Source organism: Muscardinus avellanarius (assembly GCF_963383645.1).
Source record: "Muscardinus avellanarius genome assembly, chromosome: 7".
Classification (NCBI taxonomy): domain Eukaryota; kingdom Metazoa; phylum Chordata; class Mammalia; order Rodentia; family Gliridae; genus Muscardinus; species Muscardinus avellanarius.
In genome coordinates this window covers 113751941-113772117 of record NC_137793.1, presented here as the reverse complement: position 1 = coordinate 113772117, position 20177 = coordinate 113751941, and the positions used below count along the sequence as shown (strand labels likewise).

The following is a 20177-nucleotide window of genomic DNA, read 5'->3' as shown; positions in this document are numbered from 1 at the left end:
ATCACTCCAAAAATGAACGCACAGTTTCTAATTTAGAAAAAAAAAATCCGACAGCAGGAATCTGCCATTGAAGAAATATGGGCCCATTTTAAGAGAGCTAACCTAAGAATAATTGGAATAGAGGAGGGAAAAGAAGGTGAAACCAAAGGGATCAACAAGCTCTTCAAGGAAGTAATAGCAGAAAATTTTCCAAACAAAGAGCAAGAGGTCGATACACAGATCCAGGAAACTTTTAGAACTCCCTTTAGACAGGATCGGAGAAGAGGATCCCCACGCCACATAATTGTCAAAATGGCCAATGTGGAAGCCAAGCAGAGAATCTTAAAGGTAACAAAAACAAAAGGCCAAGTGACATTCAGAGGCAAACCAATTAGAATCACTCCAGACTTCCCAAACCAAGTCATGAGAGTCAGAAGGGCTTGGAGTAACATATTCCAAACTCTGAAAGAAAACAACTTCCAGCCAAAAATTTCCTACCCAGCAAACTTTCTATCAAATTAGATGGGGAAATAAGAAGCTTCCATGACAAACAGAAACTGAAGGAATTTATGTCTTCAAAACCAGCGCTAGAGAAAATACTTAACGAGATTAACTACAAAGAAGAAATAGAGAAACAAGATTTTCCATCCAACAGTCAACTAAGATTGGTTATCTGTGGAGATTCATTATTTATGTTAGTCTTTTACCTATCTCTAAATTGTATTGTTTGCTTTTATTGTTGCTAATTTTTAGGATTTATATTTGGAATATTAATATACCTTCAGATATAGAATTTGGAAATATTTTATCCCATTCTATCAGTAACTTTTAACTCTGTTTACATTGTCTTTGGATATACAATATTTTTTTATTTTTTAGGGAGTTTGTATACTCTTCTGTTGCCTGTGCCATTGAAATCATATCCAAGAAATCACTGCCAATTTCAATGTTGTGAGGTTTTATGACCCAGACTTTCTTCTAAAAGTTTATAGTCTTAAGATTTATATTTAGGTCTTTTATCTGTTTTGAGTTAATATTTGTATATGTGTTAGGTAAGGGTCCAATTTTATTCTTTTTCATGTAATTATTATTTTTCAACAATATTTAGTTAAAAGATTATTTCCACCACCAAATGTTCGTGGAAACCTTGTCAAAAATAACTTGACAATATATGGAAGAATTTATCTCTAGGCTTTTATTTAACTCCAATGGTTTATATATCTGCCTTTAGAACAGTACTACACTGTTTCAATTATTGTAGCTTTATGTGGTTTATGTGGTTTTAAATCAGAAAATATACATCAGGATAGATTTTTTTTTTTTTTTTTTTTTTTTTTTTTTTGGTGGTACTGGGGTTCCTGGAAGCCCTTCTACCTCCGGGCTACACTTCCAGACCTATTTTTCATTTTGGAAACAGGGTCTCCTAAGCCAGTGCGCACGGCAACCTGCGCGATCCTCCTGTCTCCGCCTCCCAAGCGCGGGGATTACAAGCGTGCACCACCACACCCGGAAGGATAGATTTTTTTTTTTTTTCTGAAAAATAAATAAATAAATGTATGATAGTTTCACCTTAAAAAAGAAAAAGAAAGAAATATTCTCTGGTAAGAAAGAAAGCAAAAAGAAATATTGAAATGTTATCTTTAAGTCATCAAAAGCTTGGTATGTGAGATTATCATCGTTAATATTGGATAAATTGCTGTAAAACTAGATGTCAGCTACTAAGCCAAGCATGGGAAGGAGGAATGGGGAGGGAAAGGGGTGGGGATCAGGTAGGGGCTAACTGGGCGATGTGTGCATGTATGTCTACAAAAGTATTTTCTTTATACCATTATGATGTATGAATACATTGCACCAATAAAAAATAAATTAAAAAATAATAGAAAAGAAAATTGGGGTTTTGGTATGTTCTGAAAGCTTTGTGTGTATTCTGAATAGAAGTGTTACATCGTAGCTGGGGGTGAGGCACAGGGGGTAGGGCACTTACCTAGCACGGTGATGCCCTGGTTCAATCCCAGTGCTACTAAGTAATTCGTTATTAGTTATAGCTTGTCCTTTTGTTCTCAGGAGTGTCAAAAGCCTAACTAAAGTTTAATCTTGTTTTTAGAACAGGGTCTTGATCAGTTGCTAAGGGCCTAAGTTTCTGAGGCTAGCCTTAAACCTGCAATCCTCCTGTTTCGGTCTCCCAAAAACTGGGATTGCAGGCATTCACCACCACACCAGGCATCTCTGTGCTTTCTGACATGTAGAATGGGGTTGTCTGTAAATGGGTAATTTTAGTCCTTTCTGATTTGAACGGCTCACGTTTTTTTCTTTACTTGTTGCTCTTGCTAGTATTTCTAGTACACTGTAAATAAGTGACAGGTATGAGCACTCTAGCCTTACCCCAGATCTTAGAGGAAAAGCTTTGAGCTTTCTCTCACTCTTCTCTAGTTTTTATGTTAACTCAGGATTTTATTGAAGAAACTTTTTTCTATTTTTTTTTTTTAGCTTTTTTTTTTCAAGGTACTAGGGGACCTTAAAAACCCAGGGACGTTCTACCTGAGAGCTACACCCCCAGCTCTATATTTATATTCTTTATTTTAAAGCATGTTCTCACTGAGTTGCAAAGGGCCTCACTAAGTAGCTGAGGCTGTCTGTGAACCCGCAGTCCTTCCAAATGCTGGGATTACAAGCGTGTGCCGCCACGCCCAGCTTTTTTTTTTCCTTTGAGTTTTAATTGTGAAAGAATGTTGAATTTTATGAAGTGCTTTTTCTGCATTTATTGGTATGATGAAGTGGTCTTTCTGTTTTTGTGGTGTATTACATTTGTTAATTAACTGCATTTGTTAAATCTTGAATCCCAGGGATAAATTAAGGTAGATTATGTCATGTAGACTTTCAGGCTGTGTTGAATTCAGCTTGTTTTATTGAAGGTCTCTGTGTCTGCTCTTGGAGGTAGTGGCCGGGCTTTCCTGTGGTACCCTTGCTCTGCTCTTGGATCAGCATGTTGCTAGCAGCCTCAAGAAATGAGTTTGGAAGCATACCCCATGTTGTTGTTTTTGTTGTTGTTGTTGTTTTAAGAGTTTAAGAATTACTTATATTTTGCTTTTTTTGTGTGTGGTACTGGGGTTCCTGGAAACCCTTCTACCTCCAGGCTACACTCCCAGACCTATTTTATATTTTATTTGGAAACAGGGTCTTTTAAGCCAGCAAGGCTGGCTTCGAACCTGCATGATCCTCCTGTCTCCACCTCCCAAGCACCCAAGCATGGGGATTACAAATGTGTGCCACCACGCCCAGCTGTATCTGAACATTTTAAATACACTTGCTTAAAAGTTTATTTCTCTGGTAAATGGTCTGTCTCTAGCCTTACTATTTGTTCAGTTTGTTGAGCTCTGGTAACATATGTACATTTTGTTAAATTTTGAGATATTTTCTTTGTTGCCCCTCAGTTTGTTTACTATGACTTTCCTTTCATGGTAAGCAGAATATTGGTAGGCTTGCCTCTTAAAGCCTTGATATGAAATAGGTGCCTGTGTTCCAAAGTTGTAACAGTACTCAAGAAATGTGAATGGACAGTGGAGTACGTTCTTAAAGAGCGGTGTGGGCTAAAGGTAGAGGTTTGAGGTGATCAGTTAGTATGTAAAACCATCAGAGTAGCTGGGCGTGGTGGCGCATGCTTGTAATCCCAGTACTTGGGAGGCTGAGACAAGTGGAGTGCAGCTTTGCAGCCAGCCTCAACAACTTAGCGAGGCTCTCAGCAACCTAGTGAGACCCTGTTTCCAAGTAAGATATGAAAAATAGGGCTGAGGATGTAGCTTGAAGGTAGAACACCTCTGGGTTCAATCCCCAGTGCCCAGAAATAAGCATAGGAGTAGATGGGATGAGAGCACAGGAAAGAAGGATTGGCTTGAGATGGAAGGGGAAGGTACAGTGGGGGAAGTGGCCACTGAGGAGTGAGCCAGGCTCTCTACCTCCCGCTACGCCTGAAATTCCCACCCTTAAGAGTTTGATTCAGTAGGACTGGGGTAGGACCTGAGAAGTATGTATTTCCAATGAGTTTCTAGAAGATGCTGAGAATCACTGTTGCCGTTGGTAGCAGGAAAAGATGGATGTAAATGCAGGTGGACATGTCAATTTACTCCTGAGCAGTTACACAGAGTACTTTCTCATGATGCTGCTTTCTCTTAGATGTACAGAAAGGATCGCCACCAAGAACATTGTTTGAGTAGTGGTATTGTGATAGATCAAAATTTGATTAAGTCTTGGGTATTGACCCATTAAGTCCCAAATATTTTAGCAAAATTGACGCTGATGGATTAAAATAGGTTAGATGGAAATCATGATCCAGAGCTTTTATGTTATAATTTTATATATATTGTATAGTTACATACTCTGCTACATTTAAATCTCTACAGATGTGCCACATGTGGGACAGTGTGCAGATGGGCTCATGGTCAAGTGAGTGGAAGCGCAACAAGTTCCTTTTTTCACCCTGATGACAGTGCTCCTAATTTTGTTGTATAATGAGTTTTATGTTTCTATTTTTATCCTGGCATATGATTATTCTTCCTGTAACTTAGTTCTTGTTGTTTAAAACTGCCAACAGGATAGATTCTGGAGGTAAAATTTACTTCCTAACATCATTAGTAAAAGTACTCTTAATAGAATTGGCTATATACATTTTTAAACAGAGTACATTTTCTATATACTAGTGTAATTTTTTCTTTTTTTTTTGGTACTGGGGATACAACCCGGGGCCTTCTACCTCTGGGCTACACGCCCAGACCTATTATATATTTTATTTGGAAACAGAGTCTCACTAAGTAGCTGAGACTGGCTTCCAACCTGTGAGATTCTCCTGTCTCAGCCTCCCAAGTACTGAGATTACAAGCGAACGCCCGGCTATTAGCGTAGATCTTTAGATTGTGAGGTTTTTTCCAATCTGTTTCAAGGGAAAGTGACTTGCTATAACTGTTTATGTGCAAAGCTATCCTATCTTTAGCTCTCTTCCATTCTCAATCATTTTAGTCATTGATTGGTAGAAATAACTACCTTCTGCCTCCACCCTCTAATTGATTTACCACTTATTTCACTGAAGGGGAACAGTATGGGGCATAATTCTTGTCCTTTTATCTTCTCGAGTAAGAGACTAGCTTTTGGTTAGGGGTACATCTTCAAGCTAAAGGTACATTTAGGAAAACGACTATATCTTTCCATTGTATTTGAGTTTCATATGTATAGGTCAATGATGACAGTTACTTTGAGCCTTAATAGCATATTTATTAGTCTTAACAGATTTGCTTTGTTTGAACCATTCATCCCTGCATGGATTGTGACCCTTATTCTCTATGATATTGTTACACAGTCAATCATAAATAATATTTTTGCCAAGTGAATAGTTTATCATGGTTAATTTCATCATGTATTGGCTATGAGAATTTGATGGTCTTGACGATCTATGAAATTGTCATTGATGTGACTTATGGGTATACTCAATTCTTTTTTTTTTCCCCAATATTTCTGTGAATGTTTGAATTTACTAATGAGTTTTTAGCCAGCTAATAAGTTCTAAGTTTTTCTTCTTTGTGTTTTTTTTTTTTTTTTTCATGTTTATCTTCAAGACTGATCTTAAGGGGTGTGGCAGGAGGTTTTGGACTCGATGAGTTTCCACCGAAATGTCGGAGAAGTCAGGCCAGAGCACAAAAGCAAAGGATGGGAAAAAGTACGCAACGCTCAGTTTATTTAACACTTACAAAGGAAAGTCCTTGGAGACGCAGAAGACCACAGGTGAGTAAAGCCGGGTGGAGACTTGTTTTCGTATTTTGTCACCCCATAACATAACAGACTTGGTAGAAGCTAGGACACGCCTGAGTTATTGCAGACCTACTTACTTTAGCCCATTTATTTACGTATACATTTTTAGGGAATTTAAAGAGCTTACAGTTGAAATTTGTACTTTAGTAGAATCCTTTAAAAATGTTTATTTTCCCCTCTTTGTTGTCAGCAGAAAATAAGTAGAGCAGTGCGCTTTCAAAAGGGTGTGTGGTGACACAGGCCTGTAATCTGAGGAGGCTGAGACAGGAGGATCACAGGTTCAGGGACAGACTCAGCAAGTAGTGAGGGCTGGGAGTGTGGCTCAAAGGTAGAATGACCCAGGTTTAGTCCCCAGTACCGCAAAATAAAAAGAAAAAGAAGAAAAAGGGCCGGGCGTGGTGGACACGCTTGTAATCCCCGCACTTGGGAGGTGGACACAGGAGGAATGTGCTGGTTCAAAGCCAGCCTCCCTGGCTTAAGAGACCCTGTTTCCAAATAAAAGTATAAAATAGGTCTGGGGGTGTAGCCCGGAGGTAGAAGGGTTTCCAGGAATCTCAGTATCACCAAAAAGAAAAATAGAGAGATGGTATATTGGGCAGTTATTGTGGATTGTTTGTGTGTTTATTTGTGGTACTGGGGGTGGAACCCAGGGGCATTCTATCTCCAACTACATTCCCAGCCCTATTTTATTTTGAAACAGGGTCTCACTAAGTTGTGGAGGGCCTCACTAAGTAGCTGAGGCTGGTGGCAAATCTGTGATCCTCCTGTCTCAGCCTTCCAAGTACTGGGATTAGAAACATGTGCCACCACACCTAGCTCTGAGCAGTTATTATGAACATAAAATCAATGTATTTATTCTGTGACATTCTAAGCTAAAATTCGGAAGAGGCTTCCTGAAAAAAAAAAATACTAGCAGTACCAATGGTCTTTTGTTGTTGTTGCTGTTCTGTTTTTATAGTGCATTGGGTTGTTTTCTTAGAATTTGTTGGTTTGGGTTTCTGGGTACTTTTGAACTGAGGTATTACTGTGTTTCCAAATTAACCTTGAACTCCTGGGCTCAAGTCATCTGCCTGCCATGGCCTCCTACGTAACTGGTATTACAGGGTCGTGCCACTGTACTCAGCTGCACAGTTAGGATTTTCTGACTATCTGCTGAATGGCTTGATGGTTTGACATTTCTGCATTGAATTATGGTTTCATGTGTGTAGCTTATTTTATGAATAATTATTCAGATATTTCATTAATTCCTTATTATACTTTTATAGCATTTAAAGGATAAAATGGGTAATGAAATAGACGTTCTAAGAAAGTTGATGTTATTGATCTTTTAGTTGCAGCTCGACATGGGTTACAAAGTCTTGGAAAAGTTGGTATTTCACGGCGTATGCCTCCCCCTGCTAACCTACCAAGTCTCAAAGCAGAAAACAAAGGCAACGATCCGAACGTGAATATTGTGCCTAAGGACGGCACAGGCTGGGCCTCCAAGCAAGAGCAGCATGAAGAAGAAAAGTGAGTCCACGGCTAGTGAGAGGCCCCCTCCTCTCTTTGTAGGGCACGTGGGCTGAGCACCTCCGTGGGCCGCATGTTGTGCTGCCCGCATTACAGACTGCCTGCCCGAGGAAAGTCCTTGATTATGTGAGGCTTGTGGTTGGTTCTCCCTGTAGACAGGTGCCTGGCTGTATTTGTTTCTCGAGGTAGAGCAGGGGACAGTTGCTAATGACAGCTTGGCGTGGCCTGGCTGTACTGCACAGCTCTCCTGCCCTCCCCACATCAGTACTCTGACTCTGCTAACTCGGTGTTTGTCTCCACTTGCTTCGCTGTGTGTCTCCAGCATCGAAATTCTGTCTTCGGAATCATGGCACTCAGAGCAAAAGGCTAGACTACAACTAGCACTGTCTGTCTGAATCATACATTCAGCAAATAGTTAGGTGTGTTTGTCAAGGACCATGCCGGGCTTTTAGTTAACTAAACTGCTAAATAAAAGTAATTTGAAAAGTGAGATTAGCTTTTGGATATTTATTTATTTACTTATTTATTTATTATTTTCTTTTTTGTGGTACTGGAGATGGAACCCAGTGGGCATTCTTCCTCTGAGCTACACACCCAGCCCTATTTTATTTTATTTTCTTATTTTTTAGCAGTACTGGAGACGAAACCCAGGGGCATTCTACCTCCAAGCTACACCCCCAGCCCTATTTTTTTTTTCTTTCTTTTATTCTCTCTATTTATTTATTTGTAGTGCTTGGGATGGATCCCAGGGACATTTACCTCCAAGCTACACTTCTAGCCCTAGTTGTTTTTATTCTTTATTTTGAAACAGGGTCTCACTAAGTAGTTAGCTGAGGCTGTCCATGGACCACAATTCTTCTGTCTCAGCCTCCCAAATGCTGGGATTACAAGCGGGTGCCACCATGCCCAGCTTATTCTTTATTTTGAAACAAGGTCACATCTAGTTGCAAAGGGCCTCACTAAATAGCTGAGGCTGTCCACAAACCGCAGTCCTCCTGTCTCAGCCTCCCAAATGCTGGGATTACAAGCATGCACCACCACGCCCAGCAGAATTATTTTATAGTAACAATTCATTTACAGGTCTCAGAGTGCTAGGAATGTATTGGCTTTGTAAGTCTCTTAACTACATTTTCAGTTTAAGCATTTACCCCCATTACAAGGGGGTAGACCTTTTTAAAACACCGTTTACTCATGGGAATGGATCGGGTAGGATGCAGCTACTTGTTTGAAATTACAGTGCAAAGTGCAATGGTGACCTTTTGACTGCCAAATGGAGGTCTTAGCCCATGGTGATTGTACCAGTCCAGGCTGTATGTATGCACAGTCTTATTTTGTATTTATAAATGTATATTTTTTATTCAAACATTGTTTTGGTAGCCATGTTCAGTAATAAATTTGGGAGCTTTTTGGTAACAAACTAGAAAACAAGCAGAACTGTCATCTCATTGGGTTATTCAGTGGTAGAAATGAATGGGAATAAAAATAGCAATAAAACTCTTAAGATGTTGCAGAGAGAAAACATGTATGGGAGGTGCATCTGTGAGTGAAGATATAGCCAAAATAACTTCTACAAAGATCTGCCTCACATGCGATGCTGGGTTTATTCGATTTAAGCATGCACTATCTGAAATAGTGGATTCATGTTTTTAAGAGCACCAGAAGTCTCACCAGCACAGCCAAAGCCCGGAGCTGCAGCTCCCCCAGAAGCGGCTCCTGCTCCCAAGTCCTGGGCCAGTAACAAGCAAGGTGGGCAAGGAGATGGTAAGTGACCCTAGCTGGGCAGCCCTGGGCTCTGGTTACTGAGCAGCCATGCCGGAGATAGGGAGACCGGTCAGGAGGGCGGGAGCACTGCCCGCGAGCATGTCCAGATCCTCGAGAGCCTTACAATCGCGAGCGAGTGCCTAAAAGGGGAGTCTTGAGCTGTCCTCTGCTTCGCAGTTTTGCCCTTACCCTGCATGTGTGGAGCTTGTACCTTCAGCACTTGTTAGGAAGCCTGTTTGTTTCCCTCCGTGCCCCAGACTCTGCCATGCTCTCTTGACTTCCTGGATGGAGGCGAGCTAGAGGGTAGCCAGGAGGCCCCGCAGCTGGCACGCTCCCTGCCCCGAGGAATGATGCAATCAGGAGCAGAATTAGGTGTGCCGCTTGCAGGCAGACCCGTCTAGCAGGTAGCATTCTGGAAGGGGCAGTCCAGGCCTGCAAGCCCATAGAAATAGGCAGGTAGCTCAGCGGGTGAGTAGTTGAATCTTGAGCGGCAATTAGTTTCTTATTGGAGCATTAAATACAAACAGTAAAAAAATATAAATGAAGACAGCCTTACTATGGCACTTGACAGTGTTTATTCATAAAAGTATTTCAGTAATAAATTTTTTAGCAAAGTAAATTGATTTGTTCTGGAAGTGTGAAGAATCACAACATTGAAACTTTCCCCCTTTTGCACGTTCATCTTATGTCATCTGGGTGGATCTGGCAGGCTCCTTGCTTAGAGTTTTATCTCCTCATGGCTGTTCATTAACTTTTCAAAAGCTTTATGGATATAAACAATCACTGAAATATGGAATAATTTATCAAAAAGAGACAAAGAACTCTATCCTGGAAGGATTGTTAGAATTTTCTTCAGTATAAAAGTTATCTTTAATGAGGTTTTTTTTTTTTTTTTTTTTTTTAATTTTGCAGGTATCCAGGTGAATAGTCAATTTCAGCAGGAATTTCCCAGCCTGCAGGCAGCTGGGGATCAGGAAAAAAAAGAAAAGGAAGCAAATGATGACAACTATGGCCCTGGACCCAGTTTACGCCCCCCAAGTAAGAGCGAGCGCCACTTACCAGATGGGCCGGGGGAGTCTGTCCTGTCATAGATTCCACACTCTGAGTACAGGTGGCGAAGTATATGATCTGCGCCGGGCATGGTGGGGCACGCTTGTAATCCCAGTACTTGAGAGGCGGAGACAGGAGGACCACAGGTTTGCATCCAGCCTCAGCTACTTAGTGAGCTATATTTGAAAATTAATAATAAAAGATAGATCTGGGATTGTAGCTCGGAGGTAGAATGCCCCTGGGTTCCATCTCCGTAGTACCACAATAAAAAAGAAAAAGAAATGTATAATCTGGGGTTTTGTGTCTAACTTATTAAATGAAAGTATGCATTTTAACAAGATGCCCCTATGACGTCTATGTACATTGATAGTTGGTTTTTATTACAGTAGTAATTTAAACAAATTTCCCCAATAAACAATTATTTATAAATTCTTAATATTACTTATTCTTAAAGTCAGTAATTCCTTGCTTTCTGAATTCATATTGAAGAAAGGCTACTTGGTGCATTATAAAGTAAGAACTAAAGATAGAAATAGGAAGTTGTGAATGAATTTTAAATGTCTTTTTAACTGTGGTTAGTTCATATTGTCATTGCCATCTTGGGAAATCCTTTACACGGGCAGATTTTTCTTTGACAGTAATGTTTATTAGTTCATGTTAATGAGTATTTCTTTTCATTTTTGTCAAATCTGAGTAAGCCTTATTTTCATGTTTTAATCTTTATAATATGGTCAGTGAGTTCATATTAGGAGTAGTTACATGAGCTCTACTGTTTGATTGTTCAGATCGGTTTTCACCAGTTATTTACTGCTGAATAACAAATTTGTAAATGTAAAAATAACAAACCCCTAGGGGTTAAATCAGCGATGAATACATGTTTGTACACACAAGTTTTTTACCCCAATATGTTGTATGAATATAATGCACCAATAAAAAAAATTTAAAAGAAAAAAAAATAACAAACCCCAAAGGACTTATAATTTCCCATAGTGTCTGAGGGTCAACCTTTGGGGATTAAGCGAAGGGCTCTTGAGAATGGAGGCTGCACCGAGCTGAGGCCGTCGTGCCGGGCTGTCCCTGAACTCACTCGTGTGACTGTAGCCTGGCTTCCCTGGGAGGAGACGGACAGATCCCACGCCCAAGAAAGAAGCCCACAGTCGTTCCAGCCATATCTTGAAAGGGATATGCTGACGCTTCAGCCATATCCGACAGGTTGCACACAGGTGCCTGTACGCTGTGAGGGGGGCCTGCTCCAAAGGGGAATGTTGGAGGCTGGCTACCACACAGGGCTCCCTTGCAAAGCGATAGAGCCATTTCATTGATGTCAAGTTTACTGACAGTAGTTGAATGAAAGTAAATGAAAGAGAGCCTCACAGGAGCCTTCCAGGCTGTAGAAGTCTCCCCTACCTTCCCTCAGGAATGCTCACATGTCTCGTCCTGAAACATGGCCAAGTGAGAAGAGTTACTTTAACATCCATATCAAATGCAGGGAAGTTTGCAGGGAAGTTCTTTCATTGTGTCCCACCACTGCTACATTGTGGTGCTCCCTTTGGGGTGTCTGTCTGCCTGGGGTGCAGCCCCTCGCTTGGCTCACTTGCTCACATTTTGGACGCCTCAGTTGGGTGCGCTGTACCATTTTTTTTTCTTTCTCTTTTTATCTTTCCCTTAATCTTTTTTTCTCTCCAAACCAGATGTTGCTTGCTGGAGAGATGGTGGTAAATCTGCTGGCTCCCCTTTATCTGATCAGGATGAGAAGCTTCCCTGCCAGGATGAAAGCGCATCTGTAACATCAGAACAGAACGACATCCTTAAAGTGGTAGAGAAGAGGATAGCCTGTGGCCCTCCGCAGGCTAAAGTGAGTGGACAGCAGCCCGGCCTTGCTTCCCAGCATAGAGCCGTGATGCCTCCTTATGTGAGTACCGCCGCAGAAGCCAGCAGCCCAGTCGGGGCTTTTCAGTCTGGGGTCCAGAGAGAATTAGGATGGGGAAATGTTAGATCTTGTTTTTTTTAACATCTGCAAAAAGTTAACCTTATTTTTTATAGTATGACCTTGGGAGACAAATAACAGGAATGGGGTTGCAGATATTTTGCAGTTTCTAGACCCTGAGTAGACCATTTGTTATTTAATAACTTCATAAAGAAGCATACACATACCACATAACATTTATTTTGTTTGTAAGACTGTGTAAAAGATATAAAAAAGGATACATAGGATTTATCAAATTACCTGTGGTGGCATATGCTTATAATCCCAACAACTCAGAAGGCTGAGGCAGGAGGATCTTAAAGTTAGAGGCCAGCCTGGGCAACTTAGCAAGACCCTGTCCCAAAAAGCAAAAGGGGCTGGGGATTTAACTCAGAAGTAGAGCACCCTTGGGTTCAGTCCCTAGAACTGCATAAAATAAAAACAAAAGCAATCCAAAAAGTGTAACATTTTTATTGCTTTGCTTTCCTTTTTTTAAAAAAAATCTTGTCATTGTAGCCGGGCGTGGTGGCACACGCTTGTAATCCCAGCACTTGGGAGGCTGAGACTGGAGGATCGCGGTTCTCAAACAGCCTCAGCTCCTTAGTGAGGCCCTCTGCAACTCCGTGAGACTGTTTCAAATAAAGAATAAAAAATAGAGCAGGGGGTGTAGCTCAGAGGTAGAATGCCCCATGGGTACCATCTTCGGTACCAAAAAAAGAGAGAGAGAATCTTTTCATTGTGGGAAGTGTTAAAACATCTACAAACATTTACTATACTAATAGTGCAATCCCTTTTCCTCACCACTTTAGCTTACTAAACAAAATCCTAGACATGTCATTTTATCTGTAAATATTTTAGAGACAAAAAAGAACTGTACCCATATTTTGTTTGAACTTGGCTGTTGAATGTGCGGTTGTGGAGTTTCTCCGTCTGCCTTGGCTGGCCTCACCCTCGTCGTTAAATTTAGTGTGTTTCTGACCTCGTGTCCCTGTCAGACCAGGAGTTAGATTTGTTGCTGCCGTTCTTTTGTTTGCTCTCAGCCCACTCTGAAATCACACAGCAAGTTACACCTGCCTGGGTAAATTTACACTCTTCAGAAGCTGCATTAATCATAGTGAGGAACGACTCAGATTTTATATTTTGTTTATAGTTTCACTCCTAAGTATTCAAGTTCTAAATATCCACCATAGTTTCTAAGCATTCTAGAGTAGCAGAGGGAAATAAATTAGTAAATACAATTATTTGTTAAGTATTTTCCAGGGTCTCAGTGGTAGAGCATATGCTTAATGCTCACAAAACTGGGTTCAATCCCAGCACTAAAATATACAGTTTTGGAGTATGATAGAAATTTTCTATGATGAGCTGACCTTGATAAATTATTTGTACTCAACTACTTGTCTCCTAATAATTTTCAAATTGTGCTTCCAAAGACTCCTGGACTTCCAGGCCTGGGAAGCGGGCAGGGCCGGAAAGGGAAGACCAGGTCAGCTTCAGTTCTCAGTGGTATCAGGGATTTTATTTGAATAAAGTGTTCTACTGATATTCAAAAGCAACCTATTAAGCATCTAAAGTTTGATTCTGTAGTTGTTTTTGTGGCACATACTTGGGAGGCAGAGATAAGAGTGCAGGTTGGAGACCAGGCTCAACAACCTAGCAAGATGCAGCCACCTAGTGAGACTTTGTTTCAAAATAAAAATTTAAAAAGGGCTAGGGGAGTAACTCAGAGATAGAATGCCCCTGGGTTCGATCCTCTGTATCACACACACAAAATTGTAAGTAGATAATAAAACTGTTAAAAGCCATATGTAACCTTTATGTGTGAATGATCAGAAAGATCAGAGGTGCCTGTAGACAGGAACCTCTGCCTCTGTATTTACCAACCTCACTGCAGAGCGGTGCTGCAGCCACAGCCCCAGGTGTCCCTGGAGCAAAAGCTCTCCCTGTTGAGTCCCAGCTGTAGTTAACTGTGCTGCAGTCCCACTTAGGTAGTCTCAAAAGCTAGCCTTTCTTCATGCGCAAGAGAGCCTCCTCATCTAACGCCCAGTTGTGTTGTTTTGGTTTGTTTTAAGAAAAACTAATCTTTTGTTTCAGGGTACAAAGTAAGTGTTAATGGAAACACAATTTCTCCTGTACGTAAGCAAATAGTTAAGGACCACATACTATTTGATACTTCTTTCTTCCAAGTCAACGTTGGTGTTAATGTCTTAAAGTCTGTCCTGGGTCTCGAACTTAGCTTCTCAAAGCTGAGTTCCCATAGGGCCCTTCATCTTGACCTATTTGGGCCTCAGCTTATGGCTGTCATCTCTGTGGTACCTTGACCAGGAACTCATTCTTTGTCCTTTAGTCGTGGAAAACCTTCCAGTGGCTCCTGACACCTCACTTCTTTAAGAAGGTTATGGCTTGTCCCTCTCGGCTGAATTGAGCTCCCCTTCATCAGTAAATCTTCCTCCAATTTGTGTCCTGCTGTTTCTCTTCAAGTATTCATTCTCTCTTTGCTTGGATAAGGCTTTGCAGTTCTCTGGGTGTGTGTGTGTGTGTGTATGTGTGTGTGTGTGTGTGTGTGTGTGTGTGTGTGTGTGTGTGTGTGAACAATGTTGTCTTTAAGTAGTTCACGTCGTTGCCCAATCATTCTCACATAGTTTTATTAATGGGACATTAATGTTATTCAAATAATGTCTCCTAACTACTTTTTGTACAGACATGGTAAAGGCAGTGGTCTTACAAAGAGCTTATTAGCATGAGCTAGTGCCAAGAGATAAAAGATAAAATGCGGATCGATCGTTAGTGCTGTGGGTTAGACTTCAGGTCTAGTCAGATTGGTTTGTTTTCATAAGTAGGTTATGCCAATTTTTTGTTTTATTTTCAGATGTTTCAGCAGTATCCGAGGATGGCATACCCTCCTCTACATGGTCCCATGAGGTTCCCTCCTTCTTTATCTGAAACAAACAAGTAAGAAAATTAAAGTCTTTCCTGAATGTTGAGAGTATTGTGGTTGATTCATATTTTTCTTTCCTCAAAAGCACACTTGGCACTAACATACTTCATTAGCGCTTATAAGGAAGAAAAAAATACTTTGTTCTTTTCTTTTCTTTTCTTTTTTCCGGTACTGGGAATGGAACCCCAGGAGCATTCTATCTCTGAGCCACACTTTTTTATTCCTTATTTTGAAACCGTCTCACTGACTTGTGAAGGGCCTCACTTAGCTGAAGCTGTCTGCAAACTGCAATCCTCTTGTCTCAGCCTCCTGAATTAAAGTACTGAAAATAAGAAATAATGGTCCTGAAGTTGGTGATTGGTCCTCTTTTCCTTTGACATTGCTCTCTGTGCTCTTGCTCTCGCTTTCTAATTCAGTATCATTGAAGCTTTTTACGTTTTCCCTCGTGCCTTTCCTCCACTAGAGGCCTTCGAGGAAGAGGCCCTCCTCCTTCGTGGGCATCAGAGCCTGAGCGGCCGTCTATCCTTAGTGCCTCTGAACTGAAAGAGCTCGACAAATTCGATAACCTGGATGCTGAAGCTGATGAAGGGTGGGCAGGTAAGTGAAAGCACCCGAGGACTTTCCAGTACTGGGTGCTTCTGAACAATCTTGCTGAGTTTTCTTTGCCTACCAGGAGCCCAGATGGAAGTAGATTACACAGAACAGCTGAATTTCAGTGACGACGATGAGCAGGGGGGCAGCAGTCCCAAGGAGACTAGCAGGTGAGTGCTGTTCCTTGGTGCTGACACCGTGGGCTTGTGGAGCACTGGCAAACTGTGCCGAGGCTGCAATCACAGATGTCTCTTCCTTGTTGACAGAATTCTGTCCTCTGCAGAATTTGACTAAATTAGTTGGGTGATGAGCAAGCCACAATTAATACTGTGTGGTTAATCAAGGAATTAAGGTTGCTATTTCTCAAAAAGAACATTTAAAAAGAAAATAAAGGTATTTAAATACTTGACATTCAGTTAGTTGGTTTTTTGGGTTTTTTTTGTTTTGTTTTGTTTTGTTTTTTTTTGTTTTTGTTTTTTTTTTTGGTGGTACTGGTGTTCCTGGAAGCCCTTCTACCCCCAGGCTACACTCCCAGACCTATTTTATTTTTGGAAACAGGGTCTCTTATGCCAGCGCGGCTGGCTTCGAACCTGTGTGACCCTCCTGTCTCCGCCTCCCAAGCGCAGGGATTACAAGCGTGCACCACTACGCCCGGCGCTGGTTTGAAATATTTTGAGAGGCTGGGTGTGGTAGTGCACATTGTAATACCAGTACTTGGAGGCTGAAACAGAAGGATCACACGTTTGCGGCCAACCTCAGCTACTGAGGCCCTCCGCAACTTAGTGAGACCCTGTTTCAAAATAAGAATAAAATAGGCCTGGGGTGTAGCTTGAAGGTAGAATGACCCTGGGTTCGATCCCCAGTACCACAAAAAAAGTATTTTAAGAGTGGTGTTAATATCTTTTTAAATTGTTCATTCTTCACCTGTTCCATATTTACAAAATTGGAAAACAGTCCTTTGATTTACAATGACAAAGCTTGAAGTGCTTGATTTCAAAAAAATACTTGGTTAGCAGAATTAGGGCCTTAGGAAAGAGAAGCTTTTCATCTCTTTTTCTAGAATATAGGCGCACCATAGTCAGGAACGCATGGCTGTAAGAGCGGGGCTTTTCAGATACTCAGGTGTCGCGTGTACTTGTTGGAGTAATTCCTCACTGTGGCATTGGGATGCACTGTAGCTTCATGGCCACCGAGAGACCATGGTTTATTGAGATTTTTTTAAACCTACTGTAGAACAATTGATCCTTTTTTATTAAATCGATAATTATTTTATTTATTTTTGCAGTGCTGGAGATGGAACCCAGGGGCATTCGACCTCTGAGCTACACCCCCAGCCCTATTTTTTATTCTTTATTTTGAAACGGGGTCTCACTGAGCTACAGAGGGCCTCACTAAGTTTCTGCGGCTGCGGCTGTCCTCGAACCAAGACTCTCCTGTCTAAGCCTCCCAAATCCTAGGATTAAAATGTGTACCACCACACCTAGTTCACATCAATACATTAGAATGTAATTTCTGCTATGTCCGATATTACTTAGTTGCATTTGGCTGAGACTTTGTTGCAGAGACCAAAATTATAGGTGAATAGTTCCTTGTGTCAGGTCCATCTTCCATATTGGCAACTACTGTTTGTCCTTTCTGCCGTGTTGGTAGTCTGATGAGCCCAGCCTCCAGCCCGTTGTGGACACGTGGTACATATTTATTGAATGAGATGGTTACCATCGGTAACATGTCACAAACCCATTTCACTCCTTTATATATTTTTCTCCTTGAAACCATTCAGAAATCATTTTTTGATATAGAGAAAAATAAACTTCTGATACAGTCTTTCTACCTCACTTTCTTTCCTTTGCATTTTGTTTGTTCAGTGAGGATCAAGGTTCAAAAGCCTCTGAAAACACTGAAAGTCGAAAAGAAACAGAAGAGGTTGGCAGCACTAAGTCATCTTCTCAGGCACCTGCTCAGCCATCGGCAGCAAAAGGCCCCTATGGGAAAGGACCGCCGTGCAGCCAGGTCTGGTGGGGGAGGGAAGGACCGCCGTGCAGCCAGGTCTGGGGGGGGGGGGAAGGACCGCCGTGCAGCCAGGTCTGGGGGGTGGGGGTGGGAGGACCGCCGTGCAGCCAGGTCTGGGGGGGTCAAGGGTCAAGATCCAGAAGTACTGTGCTATAGTTCCACTGTTTCAAAGTGCATCTGAGAATCTAACCTTATGAAATAGGTAGAATTATTCTTTTGAGAATAATGCTATCGTGAGTGATGTGCTTTTATCAAGAAGAGAAAAGGATAGGTGGGCTTGTTCTTAGCAGTGTTGTCTCATTGAGAAAATAGAAGAATTGAGCAATAAAAAAAAGTAGGTCCCGTTTGTTTGTTTGTTTGAACCCAGGGGCTTTCAAACTCCAGATATACCCCCAGCATTTGTTATTTCGAAATAGTCTTTCCTTACATTGCTGAAGCTGCCCTTGAACCCGTGATCCTCCTGTTTCAGCCTCCCAAGTACTAAGATTACAGTTGGGGCCCACAACACCTAGTGTGTTATTTTCTACTTCATCTTTTTGTTTTTGTTTTACTTTATAACAGGAACGTGGGCCATCTGCACACCTGCCCCCACCTCCAAAGTTGCTTGCACAGCAGGTAAATGCTAACTGCATGTTGGCTCTTATGCTTCCGTTTGTGTTTGGTTTTGGTGCAAAGGTACTATAGTTTATAGCTCTGATGAAGCAGTTATCAACTTTATACCCTGAAACTCTTGCACCTTTCCCTCTTTGCCATCTGCATTCTTAGCTGAGAAGCATCCTCCTAATTTCTCTCGGGAAGTACCTAGCAGGCAGCTGTCTGCTTTTATCATTTCAGTGCCTTCGTGCTCTGAATCCTCCTCACTGGCCTTGCTACTAAGAATAACCCTTTTATTCCCTGGTTTCTTCTGTTCTGTCTACCCTGTTTCCCTGTTCTCAGTCACAGCAAATTTCTTTGAGTACATCACGTATACTTACTTTTTCAAGCTGTTCATTTGTAAACCCTCTGCAGGTGAGCTTTCGTCCTCCATAGTACCTCTGAAACTGTTACTCTCAGAGTCAGCCGCGCCTTCGTCTTCCTTCATCCCCTAATAGCACTGACGTAGCTCATTCCTCCCGCTTAACCTGCTTTTTTAAAAATGTCCTTCTAGGAGGTCATGGTATTTTGTTTTCCTCGCTGTATTCCTTTGGGCCTCTTAGACCCTTGGGCTTACCTCTGACTTTCCTGAGGCACATGTGCCATGTGCTGTGACCGCAGGTGTGTTGATGGCACTTGAACACTCTACCCTGACTTCAGGAGTCGGCAGTGAGCCTGGACCTCTGAACGGTGAGGTCCGGGCCGCGCTGCTGCTCCTGTGGTCTCCCCCTCGCCCCGGCCGCTGGCGGCCTTTGCGTTGTCGCTCGCTTCTCTGCTCAGGCCGTCTCCGAGATCGTTTTAACTTCTCCGTCTTCAAGATTCTGCACCCAGCTTTGTCTCGGCTTCTTTGCCCCTGCCTTTTTCCTATTGTCGGACCTTCCTCTTCTCAGGGCTCGCTTGCTGCCATTGTGGGCGTTTTGGGCCTTCTCTGACATCATATCTGTGCCGCTAATGCACTGAATCTAAATTCCTTTGTTTCTAAGTGTAGCCTTTCAGATTCATTGTGCTCTTTATCTCATTTAACAAATACTGAGTGAGCAGTAATGTCTGGCACAGTGGGCAGGTACACAGTATTTGGTGACCTAATTACTTGTAATTGTCTTAATTTGGTGAGTTCTCTGGACTTAATATTTTCCCTCTTGTTTATTTTCATTTTCATGCTTGTGCTTTAGCAGAACCTTCTCTTTTTTCCCCTCACCTCTCCATGCCTTGATACCCAGAGTTGGTTGAAAGCCATTGTCTTATTCATCTGATAATTTGCGTTTCAGCATCCGCCTCCAGATAGACAGGCAGCACCTGGAAGACCAGGCCCTTTTCCTCCCAAGCAGCAAGTGCCTGATGAAGATGAAATATGGAAGCAAAGAAGAAGGCAGCAGTCCGAGATCTCCGCAGCAGTGGAGCGCGCTCGCAAGCGCCGCGAGGAGGAAGAGCGGAGGATGGAGGAGCAGAGGAAGGCAGCCTGTGCAGAGAAGCTCAAGCGGCTGAACGAGAAGCTGGGCATAGTGGAGAAGCAGCCATCTCCAGAGGAAATCAGGGAGCGGGAGAGGGAGCGCGAGCGGGAGAGGGAGAGGGAGAGAGAGAAGGAGAGAGAGGAGAGAGAGAAGGAGCTCGAGAAAGAAAAAGAACAAGAGCGGGAGCGGCAGAAGGAGAGGGAGCTGGAGAAGGAGCAGGAGAGACAGAACGAGATGGACAAGGAACAAAAGCAAGAAAAGGAGAGGGAGCTGGAACAACAGAGGGAAAAGGAGACAGAACTGCAGAAGAGCAAAGAGCTGGAGAAGGAGAGGGAGAGAGTGGAGGAAAAGGCCGAACCCAGAGAGCCCGTTCCGGAGCCCGTGGCCGCGCACCAGGAGAGTGAGAGCAGGAGCGCCACAGGTAGGGTGCCGCCTCCGGCCACTGCACAGGGCCTGCCTGCTGGGCACAGGGCTCTTGTGCGCTTTTAATGTCGTG

General features: G+C 42.3%; 1 protein-coding gene across 2 annotated transcripts in view; it reads left to right on the top strand.

The window, feature by feature from the left end:
• Positions 1-5636: 5636 nt before the first annotated feature.
• Positions 5637-20177, top strand: part of PRRC2C (proline rich coiled-coil 2C) — a gene marked incomplete at both ends in the record, with an annotated part of 58028 nt that continues 43487 nt past the window's right edge. Inside the window, 11 exons of one of the 2 annotated variants that reach the window (XM_080698610.1) lie at positions 5637-5748; positions 7113-7284; positions 8936-9045; positions 9958-10083; positions 11787-12007; positions 14928-15010; positions 15460-15593; positions 15670-15757; positions 17453-17597; positions 18159-18212; positions 19499-20102. In XM_080698610.1, coding sequence (XP_080554736.1) covers positions 5637-5748; positions 7113-7284; positions 8936-9045; positions 9958-10083; positions 11787-12007; positions 14928-15010; positions 15460-15593; positions 15670-15757; positions 17453-17597; positions 18159-18212; positions 19499-20102 — 1849 coding nt within the window. Of the gene's footprint in view, positions 5749-7106; positions 7285-8935; positions 9046-9957; positions 10084-11786; positions 12008-14927; positions 15011-15459; positions 15594-15669; positions 15758-17452; positions 17598-18158; positions 18213-19498; positions 20103-20177 lie in introns of both variants that reach the window. The other variant, XM_080698609.1, reaches the window with a different exon arrangement.